The following is a 23,296-nucleotide window of genomic DNA, read 5'->3' on the forward strand; positions in this document are numbered from 1 at the left end:
GGATGTGAGTGGAGCTAGGCGGAACAAAATTCATCTGGCGAGAGTCAGGTTAATCATCTCTGGCCCCAGCTTGATAAAAAAGTAGGCTCTGATTCAGCCTAGTCTACTGTATGACTTCAACAAGGTAATCTTTAGTATCATTCTGTAGCTTACAGTATCAATCACACTGCCACTTGCAACACCTCTAAATGCAGTCCGTTGCCCTGTTTACAGGCAATGCTACCGTGGACTTAAGCTGCCACCTCGTGGCGAAAAGTTGTAATACATTTCACGCAGCTACGTGTATCACGGGAAGCGCAAATGAAGTGGCCACTTCTAAATGGGACCCATTTTATGTGTGTGTCTGCGTGTTTGTTTATATGTGTTTCTGTTATGTTATTTGTGTGTGTGTGCGTGCGTATGTGTGTATCTGTGCTTGTGCGTGCATGTGGGTTTATGTGTTTGTGCGTGCGTGTGCGTGCAACATTTAAAAATACACCAAATATTCCTATTCCCAATGCACATATTTTTCAGTTATGTCTATTTTATAGTTGTTACATTTATATAATCAGAGAAACCGTTTATATGCATTCAGGTTTATTATAGAAGGAAGATATTGAGAGGTGGCCTTGTTAAGGCATCTAAAATATTCAACAAAATGAATCAGTATACAAAAATACACATCTCAGTGACTTCCATATCATAATAAATATTTAACCATGCATTCTACAGTAAAAAAGGCACAAGAAAAGGTCACTCAGTAGTAATGAAGATGATAACCTACTTTACCAAAATTATGCAAATATCAATGCAAGTGACAACTATAACATTATACAGTATTCAAACAGTGAAAACATAAACATCAGTTGCTAAACCTTAGTCAATAAATATTGTATCATAAATGACTCTGTATACAGCCTTGAAAATTAAATGGTGCATTGTAAACACAATGTAAAGAAATAAAATAACTCACTTCTCACTAAATGTATAAGACAGAGATAGGCAAGCTCGCCTCTGAAAACTTCCACACATGAACTTTTTTCCCTTAAAAGGCAGTTTACAGCTATATGTACGTTTTATAATAAGTCCAAGCCCTTTCTTGCTAGGGCTACGGTCAGGGAATAGTCCATCAGAATCCATGAGAACTTGCTTACACGTAAACAGCCAGTGTCTTTGTGCAAGACAAACACATTGCAACATGAGAGGAAGACTGTAACTTCAGAATGTTGATTGAATTGATTGATTGCCATCCCACAGACTGACACTGCAACAGTCACTGGCTGCTGCATAAATATGTATAGATGACTGCTCTTAATCTCAGATATGCAGCACTTTTTAGGATATTCTAGCTTTTCAATATTCTGGAGAAGATAATGTGGCGTCTATACCCTTGACCTGTTGACCTGTTTTATGCATACATATCCATTGCAATTTAAGGCCACACAGTTATACCAACATTTACACTTATTTTATACAGTACACTAATAATGTTGACTGATTCAAGAATTGTGCCATTTCCCCTGTCTTTGGTTATGAATTCAAGCTGAACATGTCTCTCTTTAAGGATAATATAATCCTTAAAGATTATATTTAAAATCATTTCAAAATTATTTTCCCCTTTAACATATTTAAGAATGAATTCAGTATTGCAGTAAATGTAAAAGCAGATTCAACGTGGAGTTAAATAACCAGTATATTGGCTCCTCTGCTTTTAATGTAGCGATGAAAAATATCTGATATGTCTGTTAGGACAGATAATATCTAAGCATCAAAAGCTATGACATACTTTCCAAGGAATTTACTTTAACCATATTAAGGTGCTCGCACCTAGCAATAACGCTCCCACTCTATTATCCCACTCTACATGTAGAATTGTTTTCATTAATGTCATATTTTTAAGGGGATGACATTTCATTAGCTCATCCTTGGACTGAAATATGATTGTGTCAAATAATATCAAAATAACATCAGACTTCAGCACAGTTATGTATAATACAGATTCACTGTAAGCAGCTACCTATTCTTCATACATCTGAAAGAGGCACCAAAGGCAGTTTTGCCAATTATAGACTTCACAAGACTTCAAACTTCATAGCACATGCTGGAAGCACAAATAGAAAAGACTAATAAATTACAATTGGAAGAGTTATGAATTAGCAGATACACTTTCATGACTGGTCAGGCAAATGATCTCACTTACTCCACAGTCCAAAAAGGGGAGTACAATAATTACAGATTTTCTTGTTGCACACAAATAAAAAAAAAACTACATACCTTAAAAAGGAATAAAACGGTATCGAAAAATGACAATATTGCACCTTCATCATAATACAACATAATTTTTAAAACAATCAATAAATGACATTTCAGTACAGTGCACTTTACTCAATCAACATCAACTGATAATCTTGTCTTAGCAAACTACAAGGCATTTTTACATTAATAGGCGATAGGAGTGTATACATACACTGGTATGCATATTTACACTGTATACAAACTTAATAACAGCAAATACAAATATACCCTGTTATACCACGACTTAACAAAATCTGAAATCGGTTTCCTACTATTATTAGGGGTGTGCATACAAAAAATAAAAAAATAATAATCGGGCCACCTGCAGTGTTATTCGGTCATTATTTAGGCTATTTACGTTGCGAACACTGCTATTTTGAGGATGGATTATCAAGAGCATAAGGTGGGTAGCTTCTGGTCTTTCCAATACGGTGTGCTTAGCAATGAGTCTCTAGAATCACGATGCAAAGACAGTCCTTGACAGAGTGTAAATTTGTTGGTCTCCCTTTTATTTCTCTGCATTGTGTAAGCTACACTCTCACATTACATAAACAGAACAACAAATACGCGAAATGTCTCAGATCCACTGTTTATTGTGATGGCTAGGTTGTAAGTTCATCAACAGTGATGCTGTAGCAAAACTGCTATGCAATGCCATACTGTACTGCAGTGGTAGCACAACTTCCATGACTGTGTTTTAGAACAATAAAATAGGGATATTAATACTTGTGTAGTATATCTCAAACAGTTAACCGAATATTCGACTATCTGTGCACACCCCTAATTACTATTACAACTTAACCCTGAATAAAGCTTAGAAAAGCATTAATCCACCAAAAGCTTTACTTAGCACTGCAGGTCAATGCAGTATCTTATACTGTATAGCTGCAGGTTCAATATCTATAAATATGTATTCCTTGTAAAATATTCAAATATAGCTGTATATCAATGTTCAATATTAACTTAGAAACATTTGAGATTTAGAGATTCCTTGACCTTGTCATGACAATAAAGGTTGATTAAAACTTGGCACAAATGTATTCAGGTTCTACACAACAAAAAGTAAGTTTAGTAACATTTCTTGACATTTCTCATTGTCCTATTTCCAGGCACAATCCTTTATAAATGCATCAATTGAGGAACACTGGCTGAATTGGAAACATTCATGTAAGTGATGGTTTCACAGAAACAGCTGTGAAGTGTTTGGAAATTACTAAATTTCACCAGTAACGCACATTTTCCCATAAATATGGCACGTCACGACTTTCATATCCATGCAAAACAAATAAATATAGGAAAAAGGATGATTCAGTAGTAATAAATGACATAATAATAAATCTGGTAAAATTAATTCAAGTGTTACATAAAAAGACACTTATCATGCAGTCAAATAGCTATCCAAGTCAAGCAAGCATAGATGCATCAGTGTGTTATTTTAGGAAACAACTTTTGACTTGTTAGTTTTTAAGGGAAAGTTTCAGATTTTTCAACCACGACTGAAGTTGCTGTTTATACCATTTTAAAGTTTATGGTGTTCTTGATCATTTATGTCCCTACTAAAAATGTGGACCTCAAAAGGTCTAAATATAGCGCCCATGTTGAAAAATCCGGAAGTTTCCCTTTACGATCTCTCTTCTAACTGTAATGCTTCAGTAAACTATCTCTTTGTTGAAATGTAAACAGTGCTGTCAAAAATCTAATATTGCTAACGGATCACCTCAACTGGCCATTATAGCCACCTACCATAGGGAAAGAAGACATGGAAAATAACAAGGCCATAGTCTATACAAACTCCACAGTTAGCACCTTATGGAACTGGCTATCTGACAGATTTTTCTGATTGTTCACAAACCAGAATGTATATAGCATGGCATACCTAATTGTGCCTTGGATGCAGTATGTTAAATTGGTCTTGTCCAAGCAACTGAGCAACTGTTCAGTCAAGAAAGGACCTTTCACAACCAGACAGTCCAGTCTCAGAGATCTACTAAGATGTTCTTGGCCAGGTCTTTAGTTCCCTGAAGAATTCTCTTCATATGACCCACTTTCGATATCCCCAGGTCCTGCAGAAAATAACAGAAAAAAGACAAACATTTGAATAGCACATGGTATATGTATTTTTCTTCTTACTTGCTTTTCATGTCTTCTTACAATCTACATCTATGGGTCAGAGTCCTATGTCTTAGTTTGAGGTAACAAATATATGGACTAATGGAATATGGTTAAGGCAGTGGTAAAACCTAAACTAGTGAGCTAACTACCAAAACCCTTGTAAATGCCCAAAATGGCACAATTGTCTTAGTTCAGGATGTTGTGCTTTGAAACCTTTTCTTACATTTCCGCAGCGGCCGCCTAGTATCTCCGTTCATTTTCATTTCAGTGAGATACTAGTCTGGCATCTGACAATCCACTTAGTTTTCCCTTGGCCACCAGGGTGCCAGGCCAATCAGCGCTGAGAGGTGATGACATTTAAGTTTTGAAATCGAAAATGGCTGTGGTAAACGGTAATACTAGCAACACAACCAAACATAAAAAAAATGCTGTCGGAAGGCTGTAAATTCATATGCAGGAAAGGTAGGCCTACGTACATTGCTTCCTGACTGCCGATGCGGTTTATTATCAATTTCGAAAGGTTTGGCGAAGTAGGAAGTAACGTTAGGAATCCCTGATCAATGTGATTGTAATCATTGCTCCAGCGTAACCAAAGTTAATGCAAAGTCCGCCCATTGCCATGCTATGGTTGAAAACGTATCCCAATCATAAGAAACCAAACACTCTTCTTGAAGTAGTGAGTCTGGAAACAAGGCCACTAGACCACTGAACTTCACAGTGTGTGTGGGTGTGTGTCCACATGTTTTTTGTGATATTGAGAGTGGTAGAATAAAATAACACAATAAACGTTTTTTCCTTAAATCACAGTTCCTTGTATGCTTTATCTGTTTGACCACCTGTGCACTGGGGCCACCTATTGGTCTCTCTATGTTGATTATGCTTTTCTATGGTGGTACAGGTTTTGCACAGTATTGTTGGAGACATGAGGCCACATGTATCAGTGTGTATGCACTAATTCATGCTGGGCACTTTTCTACGCATGAAATGGTACTCCTGAAACTATGCTTGCCAGGAAAACCATGTGTGCCTCAGGTAGTCTGTGCAAGATATATGCAGATTTGCAACACCAAGAGAAACTACTGCAGATGCAAGCTGAATAGTCCATGTATCAATGATTTCATTCTTGTGGATGTATTTTTCTATTGCATACGCCTATAACTAACTTAACTAACTTAACTCTGAACAAAGACGTGCCTCATATGGCAGCTGATTACAATAAACCACGCTGCCAGTGAATTTAAATTTCAACACAGGCACACTGTCCCTGGGAAGCTTTACCTGGAAGATGTGCATGCTAATTTTCAACCAATTTATGTTGTTTCAAACCAGAGAACCTTTTTTCCCCCTTCACATGGGACTATGGAAGCTGAGCCCCCCCACCTCCGACATCCTAACCTACACACACACACACTCACACCAAAACATTCACAATTCAGTTCAAATTCAAAAAACTTCTATTTTTCACACACTTCATATCTGTGAATGTGAACATATGAACAGCATGGAAAAAAACATTAGATCCATGCCTTGAATTAAGTCTTTTCTTTTGCTAAAATTATGGCCACCCTGGGCTTGCATATCTCTGGCCAGTTAAGAGATGTCAGGTGTTATGTTAGTGATAGCCAACCTAAAGTCCTGGTAGAAATCGATTCGGAATTTTGTTTTTATTGCAAAAAGCGCACTGCAAGCTGATAAATATGTGCTGCTGAATGGGAGAATAACCCTTATAACTGCGTGATTGGCCAATCTGGGTGCAAATGGTGAAAGATGAACATTTCTGTGACCCCAAATTTTTGAATTATTATATATGTCAGTGTTTCCCTTACATTGACTAATCTGTGGCAGGGCGCCACGAAATAAAAATCGGCCGCCACAGATTAATATTCTATGTTTAATTTAATTTAAATTAAATATAAGGTCAAATCCTTGCATTGCCATTGAGCTGCGCTTTTTACGCACGCAGCCTTTACTTGTCCTGCCCTCTCTCGTAGCCCGCTGCCACTCCTCTGCATGTGCATTTAACAAAATATTCACGATTGTTGAAGGATTGTTGTTGCCACATAGAAGCATTGCATAGAAGACGTCTGGCTAAATTGCTATTAAATCCGCTTAGCATCGTGACCATGCTGCGCAAATTTGTTCACAACTGTTGCATTGAAGTGAACTCTGCTAAGGTCTTATCACAACATAGTAGGCTACATTGAAGAGACTAAACTAAGTTAAGTTATGAAATCAAGCAGTATCTCAAAGCTAATGTTAGAATACTGTTTGGATGTTGAATTTAGCATGCTTAGCCTACTTACAGCTGCTTGTCAATTTCGTTGAAGGGCTCATTTTATTGACTCTGACACTGAATGTTGCAAAATCCCGATGGAAATGGAAAAGTGTTTTCCAAAATTCAAAAGTGCTTGTCCCAAGGAGAAGTACGAACCTTTATTTTAACTATGTAGAAAACGTTATGAATTGCATCCACACATCAGCAGCCTTTCAACTGTGTTACAATTGCAAGGGTTCCCTCAAACGTCTTAAAGTGACAGGCACTCAATTAGACCTATACACTACCAAGACGTTGTCAAAGTCAGCTACCGCCACAAATTGAATCCAATTCTGTGGGAAACACTGTATGTTTGTCTTGTAATCTATAACTTCGGAGTTCAATCCCTGACACAAACGTGTATGTAGATTGTTAGATATACATTAAAACTCATCCAACATAACCTCCCATTATTCCTGTTTTATCCAGTGTGTATGAACACTGTTACAATTTAGACGGTGATTATTTTGAATCCTGTTTGAATAATGAAATACCCGATTCAAATACTGTCTATTTGTACTTTGTTTCCAAGGTCCTCATTCCATATCAAAGGTCTTATACTAAGACCTGCTGCTAAAGTAAATCAAGCCAGGCCAAGGCAAGGCTAATTTGAGATTAGATGTCAGTGGCTGGGGCTTCAAACCCTGAGAATAAGAAAATGTTTGCATCCCTATTATCAGGCTGATGCACCCTCTGTACTATCCTGAATCCCAACCACAATGCTGCTTCAATGTTAACGTCATGCCTATTGGGAAGTTAAACTTCAAGCATCATACTAGATGGAATCAGAATATGTAAAGTTGTTTATATTTATATTTTAATTTATAAGTGTGGGTCATGTTGTGAGGGTGTCATTCAGTGCAAGACATTTCTTGATCTGAAAACCCAAAAGGAACCCAATGGTTTTATCAATTGTAATTCTGAGTTTGTTGTATATTGCACGGTGCCCTTGTGGGTGCTTTTATGTAGGTAGGACAAAGTAGAAATGAAAAGAATGTTTTTCTGAACACAAATATGCAATACGGATCAACAATGAAGATTATCCAATCCAACACTATAGAGAAATGCACCATAGTGACCCTTCCTTAAGAGTCCAGGGTATTGAGATGATAAAGAAATCTATATGTGTGTGTGTGTGTGTGTGTGTGTGTGTGTGTGTGTGTGTGTGTGTGTGTGGGGTTGGTCTTATTACACTTTCTAACTTGAGAGGAGACAGGTTTTAAATAGGAACTTTACTAGAAATCTTAGTCACTTTTAAATGTGATGCTAGCAGGTGAGATGCTAATGGTCTAATCTGATTCAATGATCTATGCTAGGCTGGAGCTAAAAGTGGTATCGCCAGACTCAGAGAACGGCTGGATGAACTGGAGAAAGGTAAAAAACAATTGTTTAACTCAAGGGGAGGTGGAAAATGAGTGTAATTCCCCAAATGGTGGAATATCCCTTCAACAGAATAATATGAACAGTCAATTACATTACACACACCTCCACTCTTGTAGCCTATGTGAACATACAATAAAGAAATAGGCATCCACTCCTGCACACGGAGCTGTGAGGGGAATATAGCAACAATCTCACCAGTTGCGCACAGCAGGTAAGGGAGATAGTAATTTAACAGAAACAAAAGGTCTTTGCACCACCGGTGCTTGGGCCCTAACTCTGGAAAACGAAGTAACATAAATCCACCTGAGAAACACGGCATCTCTTTTGTTTTTCGTTTTGCACTAGGGATGCTTACTGCCGGCTATGCGAACACACGCGCTAGGGGAGTGAGCAGACCTTACATCCACTGCACTGTTGTGTGCGAACACACTGCTAAGACAAGAAAAAATTGAATGCCCCTGAACGCAAACGCACCATTTAGGCTAGTAAACAGAAAGACTTTCTTTGTTACTCGTGCTTTATACTCACTGCACACGAATGCCCCGTTTAGGCACGCAAACAGAAAGACTCGCTGCATACGCGAACATACTGTTAGAAAGGAGAAAAAACTTCTCCCACTACATGTGAACACGCCATTTAGAGTGGCAGAGCAGAAAGACTCACTGTGCGCGAACGCACTGTTTAAACTGGAGAACAAACTTCTCCTACTGAATGTGAACACACCATTTAGGCTGGGAGAACAGAAAGACCCACTATTTAGGCTAGTAAGCAGAGAGACTGACTATGCGAAAATGCACTGCTCAGGCAGAAAAACAAGCTTTATACCCACAGTGCGCAAACGCACTATTTAGTATAATATTTAGTATTTAGTAAACAGAAGGACTTACGGTAGTTTACCTCCCAGTGTTAAACTCAGTGATTACAGTAAAGTGACATTCGATGTAGACTTCATAAGATATTCATGAAATATTTACAAAGATACACAAATCTTTTATTTTGACAAGTTGTCGTCGTTCTGTCTTCCATATTCATAAAAGGTTTGGTATGCATGTTGAGTCATGTCTCATGAAACAGTCATGAATGCTTTATGTGCAGTTTATGACAGCTGCTATGAATGTGCTATGAACTCACCCGTCAAGTAAAGTGTTACCAGACTTACTATGAGCGAACGCATGGCTCAGACAGAAAAAAAAAAGCTTTATACCCACTGTGCACGAATGCGTCATTTAGACAAGCAAACAGAAAGACTATGGACAGGAGAACAAACGTTCCTTCTAGTCTAGGCTACTGCATGTGAACACACGGTTTAAGCTAGTAAACTAACCGACTCACTGTACGTGAACGTACTGCTGGACAGCCTACTGCATGTTACAGAGCCCTTAAGGGGACATGAGCAAAACAAAATCTAAAGTTCAGTTTCACGTGCTCACATAAAATTTTCAAGTGCGCACCAGAAAGTTTCATGTGAGCACATGAAAGTTTCATACAATGGCCAGCGAAGAGGAAAAATGATGCAAGCTTATATTTCTTTTACGGTCTATGGTCTAGCTCTGCATTGTAGGCTACATGCTATTCATTGTGTATAATATGATAGTCACTTGGAGGAGACTTCAGACTTGTCGTAACACCCACAATTATCACCACTTTTGTTCAGAAATTCTAAAACAACGATATTTTTTAACACTTCAAAATAACATTTGCTAAATGAACCTTACATTTTTCAGTAGCCATAGGTGTGTAGATTTGAACAAAATCTGGTTTGGTTCTTAACGGGAGCATTAATAAATGAAATAAAATATATATTTTGTTTACCATGCTCGGAGTTATAGTGCTGGCCTGATGGGTCGCCTATTTACGCCGTTTCAACGGCACATGAACGGTTAGACCGAGAATTCTCGTCATGAAATTAAAATTCCACTGGAGCTCCAAGCGGTTGTGTACACGCAGCCTTACAACACTGTTTACAGCTCTTCGAGTCATGGTAAAATGTCTAATTTAGATACACCTATGGTGTGGGTGGTTGCTTTTCTTTAGGAGTCCGCCGTCTTGGTTTGTATAGAAATGGATATTAAGTAGTATACACGCAAGACGGCGGAAATACGGGACCGATGGTAATAGGGGGAGTTCCGATAGATAACTTCCGTTAGTATAGTTAGCTAACCACTGCTAACCGATTTCAGGGAACAAAGTATAACTATTGCAATGCGATGCAAGGGTAGTTTATTTCTTACACTATTCTATCAACACAGACATTTACATCGATAGTCTGGCGTTATAAGTGTAGTGGGCAAGACTGTTTTTAGTAGCCGGAGATTTCAGTAACACATACTGATGACTTGCGATAGCCTAGCACCTGCGAACTAGGACTGGATGAAACGTGTTGAAAACGGTCTCCACTGATAAATATCACACTTGCTAACTTGGAAATGAGGTCCTATGTCCAAAAACCTGAACCACCCCTTTAATGTAGGTAAAATCCACATGAAGGAAGGAAACGGTAGACAACAAAACACTTCCTTGGGGTTAGAAATCAGTCTGAGGTAAGAGCAGAGATATCCGCCTGTCCTGTTATCCTGGTGACAATTTTATCCCGTTGTCATCACAACTTAATTCAGGAGCATGCAAAATATGTGATCACATGATGAAAGCATGATGTGTGTGTGTGTATGTGGTTCTTTGCAATGCACACATGAAACAAGTGAAAGAAAACAGATTAAAGGCCCATACACACCAGATACGATACGAAATAACAGTGCGAAAATGCGAAAAATTTGCGCACTCAAAGTGTACACACCAAGTCCGATGCGATTATTTTAATATTCCGCATTCTATTTCACGCTCACGTCACGCAGGCTCACACAGCGACTTTCAGTAAGCAGGGAGAACTCCTAGAATCATCAAGATTTGAAGCAGATTATCACTTGAAGCAGATTATCGTAGCCTTGATCGTTCATGGAACCGTGCATTGGCTTGTGAGGTGCTGGGGAAATTAAGGCTGCCATCCTTTCTATCCCTTGTCTATTCTACTTGTGATATTGTGATAATTGTGCAGTCGAACCACTGAAGGAACACAAATAAGTTGGTTGGGCTCATTAGTGCACCCATACCCCCACCCCACTACACAACACACACGCAACCAGATTCTATAACGCTAGGCGGGAAGGGACATGATTAACGTGGGCAGTAGTTCAAGGAGGATACGCTTTTATAGAGTTAAGCATTCTTCCTTGAGAAAAATTTGAACTCCGGGAGTCCGGGTAAATAGACGGACACAGAGAGGTCAGCAGGGAATGACAAGCTGATTTTGGGCTGAGCTTAACGTTGCGCTCTGCCCCACATTGAGCCCAGCCTGCAAGCTGCAGCCAGGTGTAGGCCTACTTGCCCGCATATTGGACTCGAGGTATGCCATTTGGGCGGACTGGTGTAGCCTAACAAGTTGTAGGGTAGGCAAGGCCTCATTTAAAATGTTACATGCCAAAATGTCAACACGCTATAAATCGGCCATAGCCTATATCATGTACATCTCACGAAACCATTTCACACGCATGCTACATCAAAATTTATCTGCTAAGGAGCGGAGGCACAGAGACAGCCTGTAGAAATGAGCATGGGATAAAATCGCACTGCTGCAACAAGTGGTTAACATTGATCAGCTTGTATGACGATGATCCAACACACAGCAAAAGCTAATAATGACCAGTTATTAGCTTACCTTTATAAGATCCACAGAATGTTTTTCACAGAGTTCCACATTGGGCTACTTCAGTTATGAAGCATAAAGCAAAGTTAACGCACCAGGAAATGTGAGGCAAAATTACGATAGTGGTAACTGGACATAATGCTGTTGTCAGCAGCATAGCCTATCATGATGACCTATTCTTAAAACTTCCATTTCCATGAATGCATGTTGTATTTTTTCATGCAAATATGTGCAGTGAGAAGCTCTCTGTTCACTGCTGTAGTGAGATTTCATTCTTTTTGGTTGAGTGTAAAATGGGACGGTAAAGTGGGGAAAGCTGTCTGTAAGGAGTTCGCACTATGTAAGGAGTTGGTCAGGAGAACTCTTGAACACCTGAGAGTCTACTGTAACGTAAACTCTTTGTAACTTTGACATATAGGCCTATTAAGGAGACTAGTCATCGTGAGCAGCAGGATCACCCAATCTATCATCTTTTTTTCTGCTCGTCGTTCTATTGTGACATCAATGGAACCCTGCAAAATCATTATTTGATTGGTCAACAGCTCTTTTTTGCATGCGAAATTTCGCATGAAATGAGACTGTTGCGGAAAAAAAAATTAATCGCAACGAATTTCGTCCTCGGTGTGTACAGACTAATATGAATGCATGTGTTTAAAGGTGCCATGTGTAAGAATTGAGGTAAAAATATCCAAAAAATGAGCTACACGCATCAAAAGAATGAGAAGAAATAATGGCGATGATGTCATTAAAAAAATGACAAGGTATAGTGCTGCAGAGATATCAACCTGAATTAGCATGCTAAATTACTAGCCACAGCCCGACAGGTCTCATAATACCAGTTTCGGCCATGGGAGGCGGTATGCGGGCAACATAACCGCCAGCCAAACTGCAATACACGTGTCTCGGTTGTTACTCTAGTCTAGACCAACTCACTTTCTGGAGGTATACTGCCCCCATCTTTCATGGAATGTGGAGTATGAATTGATTTTTTGCCGGATATTACATATGGCACCTTTAATAGGCTGCATAATTTCGTGCAAATGTTTCGTCCGAAAAATCGGACTCGGTGTGTACGGGCCTTAAACCAGGTTAACATAGATTGCAGGCCTCCTAAAAATGACTATAGAATGTCAGCAAGGAACACTAGTAGAACACTCATCCAGTGGAGTACATTGTATTGGGTTAAAGAAGCGATTTGTAGGATTGTTACCGAACGTTCTGTTGGCCAAAATCACTGGTGAACGTTCTCAAGACTACCTACGCGAGCCTCTTCTGGGTTGCCAGATGTAATGCAGACTTAGTTAACGTTAGTTAACCTGCAGCTGCTTAAACATTTCTCCAACCATGACCCAACTACACATTACAGAAACAGTGAAAACAAAAAATACCTCTCAAACCAACGTAACATATTTAGCTGAAGTTAGCAATGCAGATGAAGTTTAGCCTAGGCTACCTGTCGTGGAGAAATATAGGCAGCTCTGCGTCAGACTTTATATTCTTCGTTTAACGAAGACGTCGCCATCTCTGGAAGCTCCTCCGATGTCCACTTAATTGGTTTCTTGTTTAATTTCGGAAATTTGCCTGCCTCTCGTAGGGTACTACTCGTTCATGACTACAACTGACAGCTGTTGACAGTTGGCCTTTGCTAATTTGGCAACCCAAATGGGGGGACGCGCCAGTCCATTGTTAATACGCTATTCTAGAATTAATCGTTCAAAACATAAACGAAAATTCCAAGAGATTCCGCCCCGTAACTCATTATTTTCACTGGTTTCACAGGGTTTTACGGGTTATAGTAATGTTGTCAAATAAGCCATTACTTCAATTCATCGTGTTTCCTTACTTTCTGATTACATATGGTGATAAAATTTATTTTCCATTATTTCCTACATACTGGTCCTTTAAATAAAACAAAACTTACGTTCTTAAGGGTTAGCTGGTTTGAATGTTTTTGAGGCGCTGAAGAATGGAAAGAGAAAAAATATGCTGTTCATTGACTTCAGTTTAACATTCTGAACACTGTGATCCCCTGCAAGTTGATCTCCAAGCTTGGCCAACTTGGCATCAGCAACTCACTCTGCAACTAGATTATGGACTTCCTTACTAACAGACCCCAGACTGTTAAATTAGGAAGTCTCTTCTCCTCCACCATCACTCTGAACACTGGCGTGCTGCAGGGCTGTGTGTTGAGCCCTCTGCTCTACTCCCTCTTCACCCACGACTGCGCCCCTGTTTATGGCTCCAATGCTATAATCAAGTTGGCAGATGACACCTCAGTGGTGGGCCTGATCAGAGAGGAGGATGAAACAGCATGTAGAGATGAGGTTCAGCACCTAGCTATGTGGTGCAAAGACAATAACCTGGCACTCAATACCACAGTGTTGGTATCGCAGTGTTGAATGCTGAACTGAAGTCAATGAACAGCATTCTAACATAAGTATTGGGACTATCCAGGTGGGTGAGTGCCAGATGGAGCACTGTGGAGATGGCATCCTCTGTAGATCTGTTGCGTCGGTAGGCAAATTGATACGGGTCCAATGTAGCAGGCAGACATGATTTCAGTTGTGAGAGGACCAGCCTCTCAAAACATTTTGCAATAATGGGCAATGGGCATGTTAGTGCAACCAGGCGGAAGTCGTTCAGATCTTTGGTTGTGGACTGTTTAGACACCGGAACAAGTGGCAGATTTAAATTGTTGGGGACTGTTGAGTGGGCCAGAAACATGTTAAAGATGTTGGTGAAGGCCCCAGCCAACTGCTCCGAGCAGGCACCCAACACATGTCCGGGAACTCCATCAGGGCCAGCAGCTTTCTGAGCATTCACATGCCCAGGATGTCACAGACCTCTGAGGTGGAAAATTGGAGTATGCCCTCGTCCGGTGAAACAGCTGACTTGAAGGTTGCCTCCTTGATTTCCCGGTCAAATTGAGCATAGAAATGGTTCAGCTCGTCTGGGAGGGAAGTAGAGGAGGGTAGGGAAGAGTTGCAAGGGGATGTGTAGTCACTCCCTCTACACACTTGTTGATATAATCCAGGACAGAATTGGTGTATGTGCGAATGTTTGTTTGGGAGTCCGTGGTGGCATCAGCAGCAAACACATTCCAGTCAGTGTGCTGGAACTGTTGTTGTAGAGTGGACTCTGCGTCTTCCATCCAGACCTTAACGGCTTTTGTTGTTGGTTTCACGCGTTTGATGACTGGGGTGTACTTAGGCAGGAGAAACAAAGAGAGGTGGTCGGACTGACCAAGGTGGGGGAGGGGTGTGACTTTGTAGGCACCAGGCACATTCATGTAGACATGGTCCAAGGTTTTATTGTCTCTAGTGGAGCATGAGACATTTTGATGAAATTTAGGTTGTACAGTTTTTAGGTTGCAATGGTTGAAGTCCCCAGTGACAATAAAAGCCCCATTTGGATGTTGAGTCTGAAGCTTATTAATGGCAATGGAAAGTTCTTTCATTGCTGCTTTGCTGTTGGCATCAGGTGGTACATACACAGCAATAACAACAATGCAGCTGAACTCACGTTGAAGGTAGAAGGGCCTGCATTTGATGACTAAATATTCCAATTCAGCAGAGCAATGAGTAGTGTAGTGGTAGTGTAGTGGTTAAGGAGCTGGGCTAGTGTGCAGTAGCCTGAAAGTTGTCGGTTCAATTCCCAGCATCCACCGGTGTGCCCTTGAGCAAGGCACTTAACCCCAAGTTGCTCCGGGGACAATGTGATCCCATGTAATATAGCCAGGGGTGAAAGTAAGCCGGTACTGGCCGGTACGGAGTACCACTAAAATATTTGGAGAGGGTACGCCGTACCGGAAAGAAAACTATACTGTCTCTGAAAAATATAGCACTTTCAGCATGACAACACAACTGCTAACGTCAAATTACCAGAAGCAACACGTTTCCCCCAAAATATATTTCATATACATTGTTCTGAACTGAATCTGAATTGTGTCTAAACCTCCCGTGCAGCTGGACAGACAACGAGCAAGCTATAGCGCGCATACAGTAGCCTACAGTAATTGCGCCAACGTGCACTGGTATCCAAAGTGTTTTAGCAGACGGACGTTTTTTGGAAAGTCTCCCAAAAAAAAAAAAACATACAGGCTAAAGAAAAATATGTTGATGTTTAAATAGCCTATTCTGGTTTTATGTGTGCAGTGTTTTGCTGGAGAGACAAGAGACAGACAGCGCGTTAATGCGGCTTAACCAGATCTTGCGCAGCAATAATGAAAGTGTTTTAGCGGACAGAAGTATGTTGCAGTCTCCCAAATAAAAAGGCATGACTCAAAGAAACGTGTTTCATGATATACAGTAGCCTATATAAAAAAACGATTGGAAGTGGGAGCGAGCAGAGTAACTAGGCTAAATAAATCAATAAAGGTTGAAATTAAGTATTTGCAATTTATTCATAATCAAAAACAGATACAGGTAGGTTAAAGGGTGATACTAGAGTGATAAGAAGTCCTAGTGAATGCTTGATAAGTAGACTATAATACAGTAAATAAACAAGTAAATAAATAATAAATAATTAGGCTAAGTGAAATTTTTCGGTAGCGGGGTTCTCTTGTACAAGATATGACTCTATATGATAGTACCACCAAGAAATAAAAACTACTTTCACCCCTGAATATAGCTGACATATGTAAGTCACTTTGGTCAAGAAGTGTCTGCTAAATGTAATGTAAAAAAAAAATAATAACCAAGTTTTGTTTACATCAATGCATAAACCATCTCCTCTGCTCCACCATGGTGGTTGGGATGTCTTTGTTAAGCCAAGAAGAGAATGCCTCATCTAATCTCATCTAATATTCTGCATGCAGGATCCTGAATGGACTTTGCATGCAAATATTTCCCCCGTCAGACACAGGTGATTAGAGACTCGTTCAGGTCTATGACGTCACCCGAAGTGGACTTCCCATTGGTTAACATCGAGTGAATTAGATTGAAAGAGAACTAAGGCATTCTGACAAATTTTGTATTCTTTTCAGGATTATTGCAAAGACATACTAACATTTACGTCTTTCCAGCATTGTGAGGCACCTCCTGGCGCAAGAGAACCGCAAAGAGTTAATTGATTTGTGATTCATCAAAATAAAAGTCACAGTCCCCTCAGACTCAAATTTATAGAAAATGAAAGTATAATCATTGAGGCATCCTAATGCTTGGAGCTGCTTCAAAATGTAATGGGTTTGTTCTTGCCCATGCCATACTTTTCAGCACATTTTATGTAAATCAGGCCAGTATTATTTGCATAATCCTGTTAACAAACAAACCAACCAACCAACCAAAGAGGATGAAAACAAATACAACCCCAAAACAGAAAAAGTTGGGACGTTTTGTAAAATGCAAATAAAAACAGAATGCAATAATATACTATAATATAAGTTTATATAATATAAGTACTATAATATAAGTTTTGTAAACCCATATTTAGCAGCAAAAAAAGTTGGGACGGGAGCATGTTTACCACTGTGCTGCTTCACCTCTTCATTTAACAAAATTCTGTAAATGTTTAGGAACTGAGACCATTTGCTAGAGTTTTGAGAATGAAATGTTGTGCCATTAATCCCCGATACAGGATTTTAGTTGCTCAACAGTATGGGGTATTCTTAGTCATGTTTTTCATTCCATTATGCACCTAATTTGACAAATCTGGACTGCAGACAGGCCATTTTAGCACCTGGACTCTTCCTCTATGGAGAAATACTATTTAAATATGGGCAGAATTTATTTTGCCATTGTTTTCCTGAAATATTCAAGGCCTTCCCTGGAACAGACATTACCTGGATGGCAGCATATGCTTAAAACCTGTATACATCATTCAGAATTGATTGTGCTTACCAAATCTACAAGATACCCATGCTGTAGGCACTAATGCTCCTCCACACCATTGTAGATGTTTGGCTTGAAACTGAGCACTAAAACAAGTTGGATAGGTTGGATCCTTGGATAGGCCCTCTCCTCTTAAGCCCAGGTGAGTCCATGATTTCCAAAAAGAATGGGACATTTTGATTGGTGTAACCACAGGACCTTTTTCCATGTTACCGCAGTCCAATTTAAACAAGCTCAGGCCCAGATAAGACGGTGATATTTTCTGTATCATGTCTCAATACAATTTTGGTTGTTTTGGCTGTTACAATTTTGGCTGTAGTTTTTTAATTTAGTATCAAACTGTGCACTGAAGACAATGGTTATCAGAGGTTGGTCTGAGCCCATACAATGACAGGTCTTTTGTTGATACAGTGCCATCTGAGGCCCAAAAGACCACAGGCATTCCATTTGTTTTTCAGCTATTTCCCTTGTTCGCAAAGATTTCTCTGGATTCTCTGAATGTTTTAATGATACTATGTCATGTAGATATTGAACTCCCCAAATACTTCACAATTTCATGTTAAGAAGCATTAAAATTACATTGTTTCATCATTTGTGCACACAGGTTTACACAGAGAGAAGAATAGCCCTACATCTTTACTTCTAAGAGACCCTGCCTCTCTGGGATGCTCTTTTTCATACCCAATCGTGTTGCCAGTTACCCTAATTGTCAAACATTCCTCCTTTTGTTTTCTTTATCATTACACAACTTTTCCAGCATTTTGTTAAGCCCTGTCCCAACGTTTTCTGAAACAAGTTGCTGGTGTCAAATTCAAAATTAACATATATTTTCCATGATGATAATTCATGGCAATATATATAATTTCATTCATGGTAATATAATTATGCTAATAACTACTGAATAACCTATTAAACAATACATCTGTATTTAATACATGTAGGTATACAGATAAAGGGACTAAATCAGCATTCGAAACATGTCATAGATCTAGGAAATATAAAATATTGTATATACACTTATATTCACAAATGTCATGGATAAACTCTGATGTGATGATACAGACATAACATATTCAAACAAAAGATTTTTAGCACTTATCTTTATAGGTGCCATTTACCTTTGTTCATGTAATATAAGTAAGGTTTGCAAAAGGCCTCTCTCTAGCTTTCCTTTCCAAATCTACTGCATTTCATTTTAATGTTTTTCTTTTGACTACTTTCAGGAAGTACCCACTACCATTTTTGTTGGAGATGGCATGCTTTATAAAGGTCACATGTGTTAGTAAGTACATGAAAATAAAATCCCAGGTTAGGAAGTTATTGCATTTGCACAGAGGATGCCAAGCTGAGCAGTGTAGCACACAGCAAACAGGGGTCAGAAAGAAGGAAAGGGAAAGATCAGACAGCTTAGAGTAAGAAAAGGGAAAGAGGTTTAAACAGCAAGTTTTTGACTGATCAGAGGGACATCAAGTGAGGCACAAAGGAGATACTGATGTATACCTTCAGGTCTCTCCTCTCGAGATGAAGGAGCTCGGAGCCGCGGATGTCATGTCGGATGAAGGTGTCTTTGTACTCTCCCAAGCTGAGCTGCTCCAGCCAGGTGGCCACTTCCTCCGTACCCCACCTCTGAACTACACAAGTCAAGAGCAAGAAGCCCTCTTCAGTCTCCAGCCCCCACAAGTGTATGACAAAAGCAAACAGGGTCAGCCCACATAAAAAACACAAAAGGAGTGGAAGAAACATAGAGAATGACAGGGAAGAAGTTGCAATAGCAGCCGGCAAAGGGGTGGGATTGAGAGCACTCATAGTGAAAAGCTCTGAGGAAATTGAGCATGCAGGTTTAACTGCAGACATTCACTATCCATTCAGAGTGAACAAAGGAGATACAGTAGAATGGAAAGGAAGACTGTAGCCTGTGCAACCTGAGCCTAAGTGTAATGGCGCTAGCCTTCACATCTAACCCACCTGACTGAGTAGCTCAGTAGGGCATACCTGCTGCTGTCAACAATTGTGGGTGCTACACTATTATGAAAGATATTACAGCTTGTCCTAACTGCATGTGAGTGTCCGACTGTCGTGTAGCACTGAATCCTGCATGCCCACACTGAATCCTGCATGCCCACACTGAATCTGTTAAATATGCAGTATGTAGTTTTTTAAGTTTTTACGAAACAGGACGTCTGACAAAAGTCATGTACAAAAGATTGCGCATCAGGATACGCAATACTATCTTGTAGCATTCAGTTAAGAATTCTAATTGAAAACAAAGTAATCAACGGACTTGTAACCGGAGAGTTGCCGGTTCGAACCCCGACCAGTAGGCACGGCTGAAGTGCCCTTGAGCAAGGCACCTAACCCCTCACTGCTCCCCGAGCGCTGCTGTTGTTGCAGGCAGCTCACTGCGCTGGGATTAGTGTGTGCTTCACCTCACTGTGTGTTTACTGTGTGCTGAGTGTGTTTCACTAATTCACGGATTGGGACAAATGTCCCTCACAGGATCAAAAGAGTACATATACTTATACTTACTTATACTTATACAATCCGATTTCATCGCTAACGCTCACTCACATCGCATGCAGTTAGGACATGGGTTACATGATTTTCTAGTGAATATAACTTGATATTTCATCCAATTATACCAAAACAAAGGCGTCAGGGAATCACTTCATTGTTAGCTATTCATAGTAAGTGTGTGTATAGTGGTAATATTTTATTTATTTTTGGCTTTTTGTCCTTATTCAGATAGGACTGTGAAGCAAGTTGGTGGAAGATGGGATCAGAAAATGAGTGTGGGTCAGATTTTAATCTGGGTCCTAATGGGCACTTGGAACCGAATATGGTACGGACGCTGCAGCAGCTTGCATCACAGCTCACCCTGTGTACAGTGGTGATCTGTCTATACAAACTTGTGTGTTGCTATCCGTGTTATTTACACCCCTCCCAAAAAAAAAAAAACGATATACAAGTGCACACATTACTACATACAGAATGTGCCACAGCATTGTGGCACAGCTCTTTCCAGTGGGGCGCCATGTTTTGAAGTCTATTTTATTTTAGTAAGATTCAAATCTGCTCATTTACTGTCTAGTTATCCCAGAGTGATTTTTACAGATTCAGACGACGCTGGTATTTAGTGACAGGAAATACTATTTTCAGATTAGCTGACAGGGGGCTATTAATTCTGTATATCAGGACACATTATTCCTAGCTCCTATGATACCTTGTGTGAATTCTGCGCACAACTTCCTTAATTTGCCATTAAATCACACAACGTGCAACCGTTAATAAAAGTTTTCCAACCCATTTAAACAACTAAATTAAAAGGGTTTGTATTGTATCACTATCAAGTGGTTATCAGCAGTTTTAGACAATTAAACAGCCCACAGTAAGCATTTAAAATTATACATTTAACAGCCAACAGTTAACATTACTTTATTCAACAAGGCAATTACTGCTGTTAACGACATGTTAACGTGCATGTTGTTGTATCATTTTAAATTAATGGAAAAAACCCAACAACACTGGATTACTTACAGCTGGTGCTCATGTGTAATGTTGAATCCAAGTGAGGAAGTAATTTATCCATTACAGTACAACTAACAGCTAACTTAGCTCCAGCTAATGCAGTGGTTCTCAAAATGTGGGGCGGGCCCCACTAGTGGGGAATAGAGACATGTCAGGTGGGGCGCAATGAACAGGAAGAATTCTTTTTGTGCTTATCTTTAATAATGCCTTTCTTTTTTTGACAAGGAAGATCATAGATTCAAAACAAAATAGCCACACACAAACATAATAGTCATAAACAGACTGACATATGAATTCAAATAGCACCTGATCCAGTGGACCGAGACAGGAAATGCAACGTGGTTTTTTTAACATTACCATTTTGCCAAGTTGATGGGGTCAGGTGGAGCTTGAAAATTCCCCACCTCCAAAGTGGGGAATGACAGAAAACGTTTGAGAACCACTGAGCTAATGAGATAACTTTACTTACCTAAGGGGACAAACTTTTGGTTATATGTCTGAAGTCGATTATGAAATGCAATATGTTTTCCACGAACCAGAAACACTGTCAGCAGAGCCCGTCTACGGAGAGCCTGGCCACTCCGTATTAAGTCCCATTGTACCGAATTTTGGTTGCAGTTCCACCAGAGTTCCAATGGGGGCGATCGCCATGAGTACAGAATGAATGGGAGTCAATGGAGCTAGACGGCTAAATTTGTCTCTTTCACCTGATTGTCATTGATCTCAGATTTGATTGTAGTTTGTATAACTTCAACATGGGTTATAGGTGAAAAGTTAAATGAACGAGTACTTATGTCCTTTTGATTTCTTACAGGTCGGGTCGTTGTTGCCCATAATACGCTAGCATTGTGCTAATGAATGACGTCATTGATACATTTGAAAGGCTTTTTAGAACAATTAAGTGACTTTAAAAAATATAATACTCAACCAAGTGTATTTTCTTTGCCTCCCCTTTCGAATACAATATTCAAATTACTTGAAAAAAAATTATAACCCGAGAAAAGTGGATTTTGAGGAGTACAGCTCCATAGACCTCCATGCAATCTTCACTCGTGGACGAGCGCTCTCATGTGGAACCACAGGAGGAACTGCAACCAGTTCAGAAACCGGAAGTTTTCCGAGAGTGGCAGTTCTCCCCTTATTAGACATTCTCTGCTGTCAGTGAGCTTGTAGCAGACGCTACTTTGCAAACAAGCTGTCAGCCATTACATATAATTTTGCACTGGTTAGCAAACATAGCCTGCCCAACGTAATGTTGTACAACTGCAAGCCATGGTGTTAATTCTACTCTTATTTATCCTGGAACATTACAGTACACTTCAGTTATTAAATAAGAAACATTTGTGACCTGATCTGACAAAATGAGTCACAAGTCGCATATTCTAATTTTGAGATACAGGCCGATTACTTCAAAAACCTTTTTTGGTGTTGTATGAAATGAGACACATTCAAAGTTTCATAGTCAAGACAAGAACATAATGTTACAAAAAATGTAATTCAGTGTGCAAATCCTACCTGTGCCTGCCTGTAACCTGTAACTTCAAATGTGATTTTCTCAGTTTTTCAATTGGAAAAAGATGGTGGGATGCCATAATTCAAAATGCTGTATCTTGATGATTCGTGATATGACTTTGACCATGATATCATGATGTGCATATTATAGATGTGCATATTATATAGACCTCTTGTGAACAACCTCTGTCATCTTTGGCTCATAGCTAGTATGTGTCCTAATAATATAATATGAGCCTATGCAGTTTGATGAGGACCAGCCATTTACAATGGCATATATTGACAGCTGAAAATTGATTGGGTGTTGCCAGCCATTTTGAAGAATGAGTCAATTGGCATTTTATGAAATGTGATAGTCAGGTAGCCTAGAAATCTAGACTCACCCTAGCGGCAGCAAATGTAATTTGCAGCCAGGGTAGTCTAGCAACTCTCCATTGGCTTGCAAGCTGGAAAAATGAAACTTCTATCATCTTCTATCATCTGGAAAAATGAAACTTCTATAATCACATCGTGTATAGAGTCAGCGACGGTTCCGCGTGAATTTCCTGCTACTTGAAAACAAAGAAGATGGATGCTGCTGCTGGCGAATAGCAGTCTTTGAATCGCGACTTGAGCAGTGCCAATGGTAAGTTCCCAGACTCTACATCT

The 23,296-nt window shown here is 39.7% G+C and overlaps 1 protein-coding gene across 5 annotated transcripts in view; it reads right to left on the bottom strand.

Moving 5' to 3' along the window:
- Positions 1–559: 559 nt before the first annotated feature.
- Positions 560–23,296, bottom strand: part of dgkh (diacylglycerol kinase, eta) — a 168,366-nt gene continuing 145,629 nt past the window's right edge. For 4 of the 5 annotated variants that reach the window (XM_048238238.1, XM_048238237.1, XM_048238241.1 and 1 more), the window contains 2 exons: positions 19,112–19,242; positions 560–4,337 (listed from right to left, as the gene is read on the bottom strand). In XM_048238238.1, coding sequence (XP_048094195.1) covers positions 4,251–4,337; positions 19,112–19,242 — 218 coding nt within the window. In that variant the 3' untranslated portion in view covers positions 560–4,250. The remainder of the gene's footprint in view (positions 4,338–19,111; positions 19,243–23,296) is intronic. The other variant, XM_048238240.1, reaches the window with a different exon arrangement.

The sequence above is a fragment of the Alosa alosa genome, chromosome 3, assembly GCF_017589495.1.
Source record: "Alosa alosa isolate M-15738 ecotype Scorff River chromosome 3, AALO_Geno_1.1, whole genome shotgun sequence".
Lineage (NCBI taxonomy): Eukaryota > Metazoa > Chordata > Actinopteri > Clupeiformes > Clupeidae > Alosa > Alosa alosa.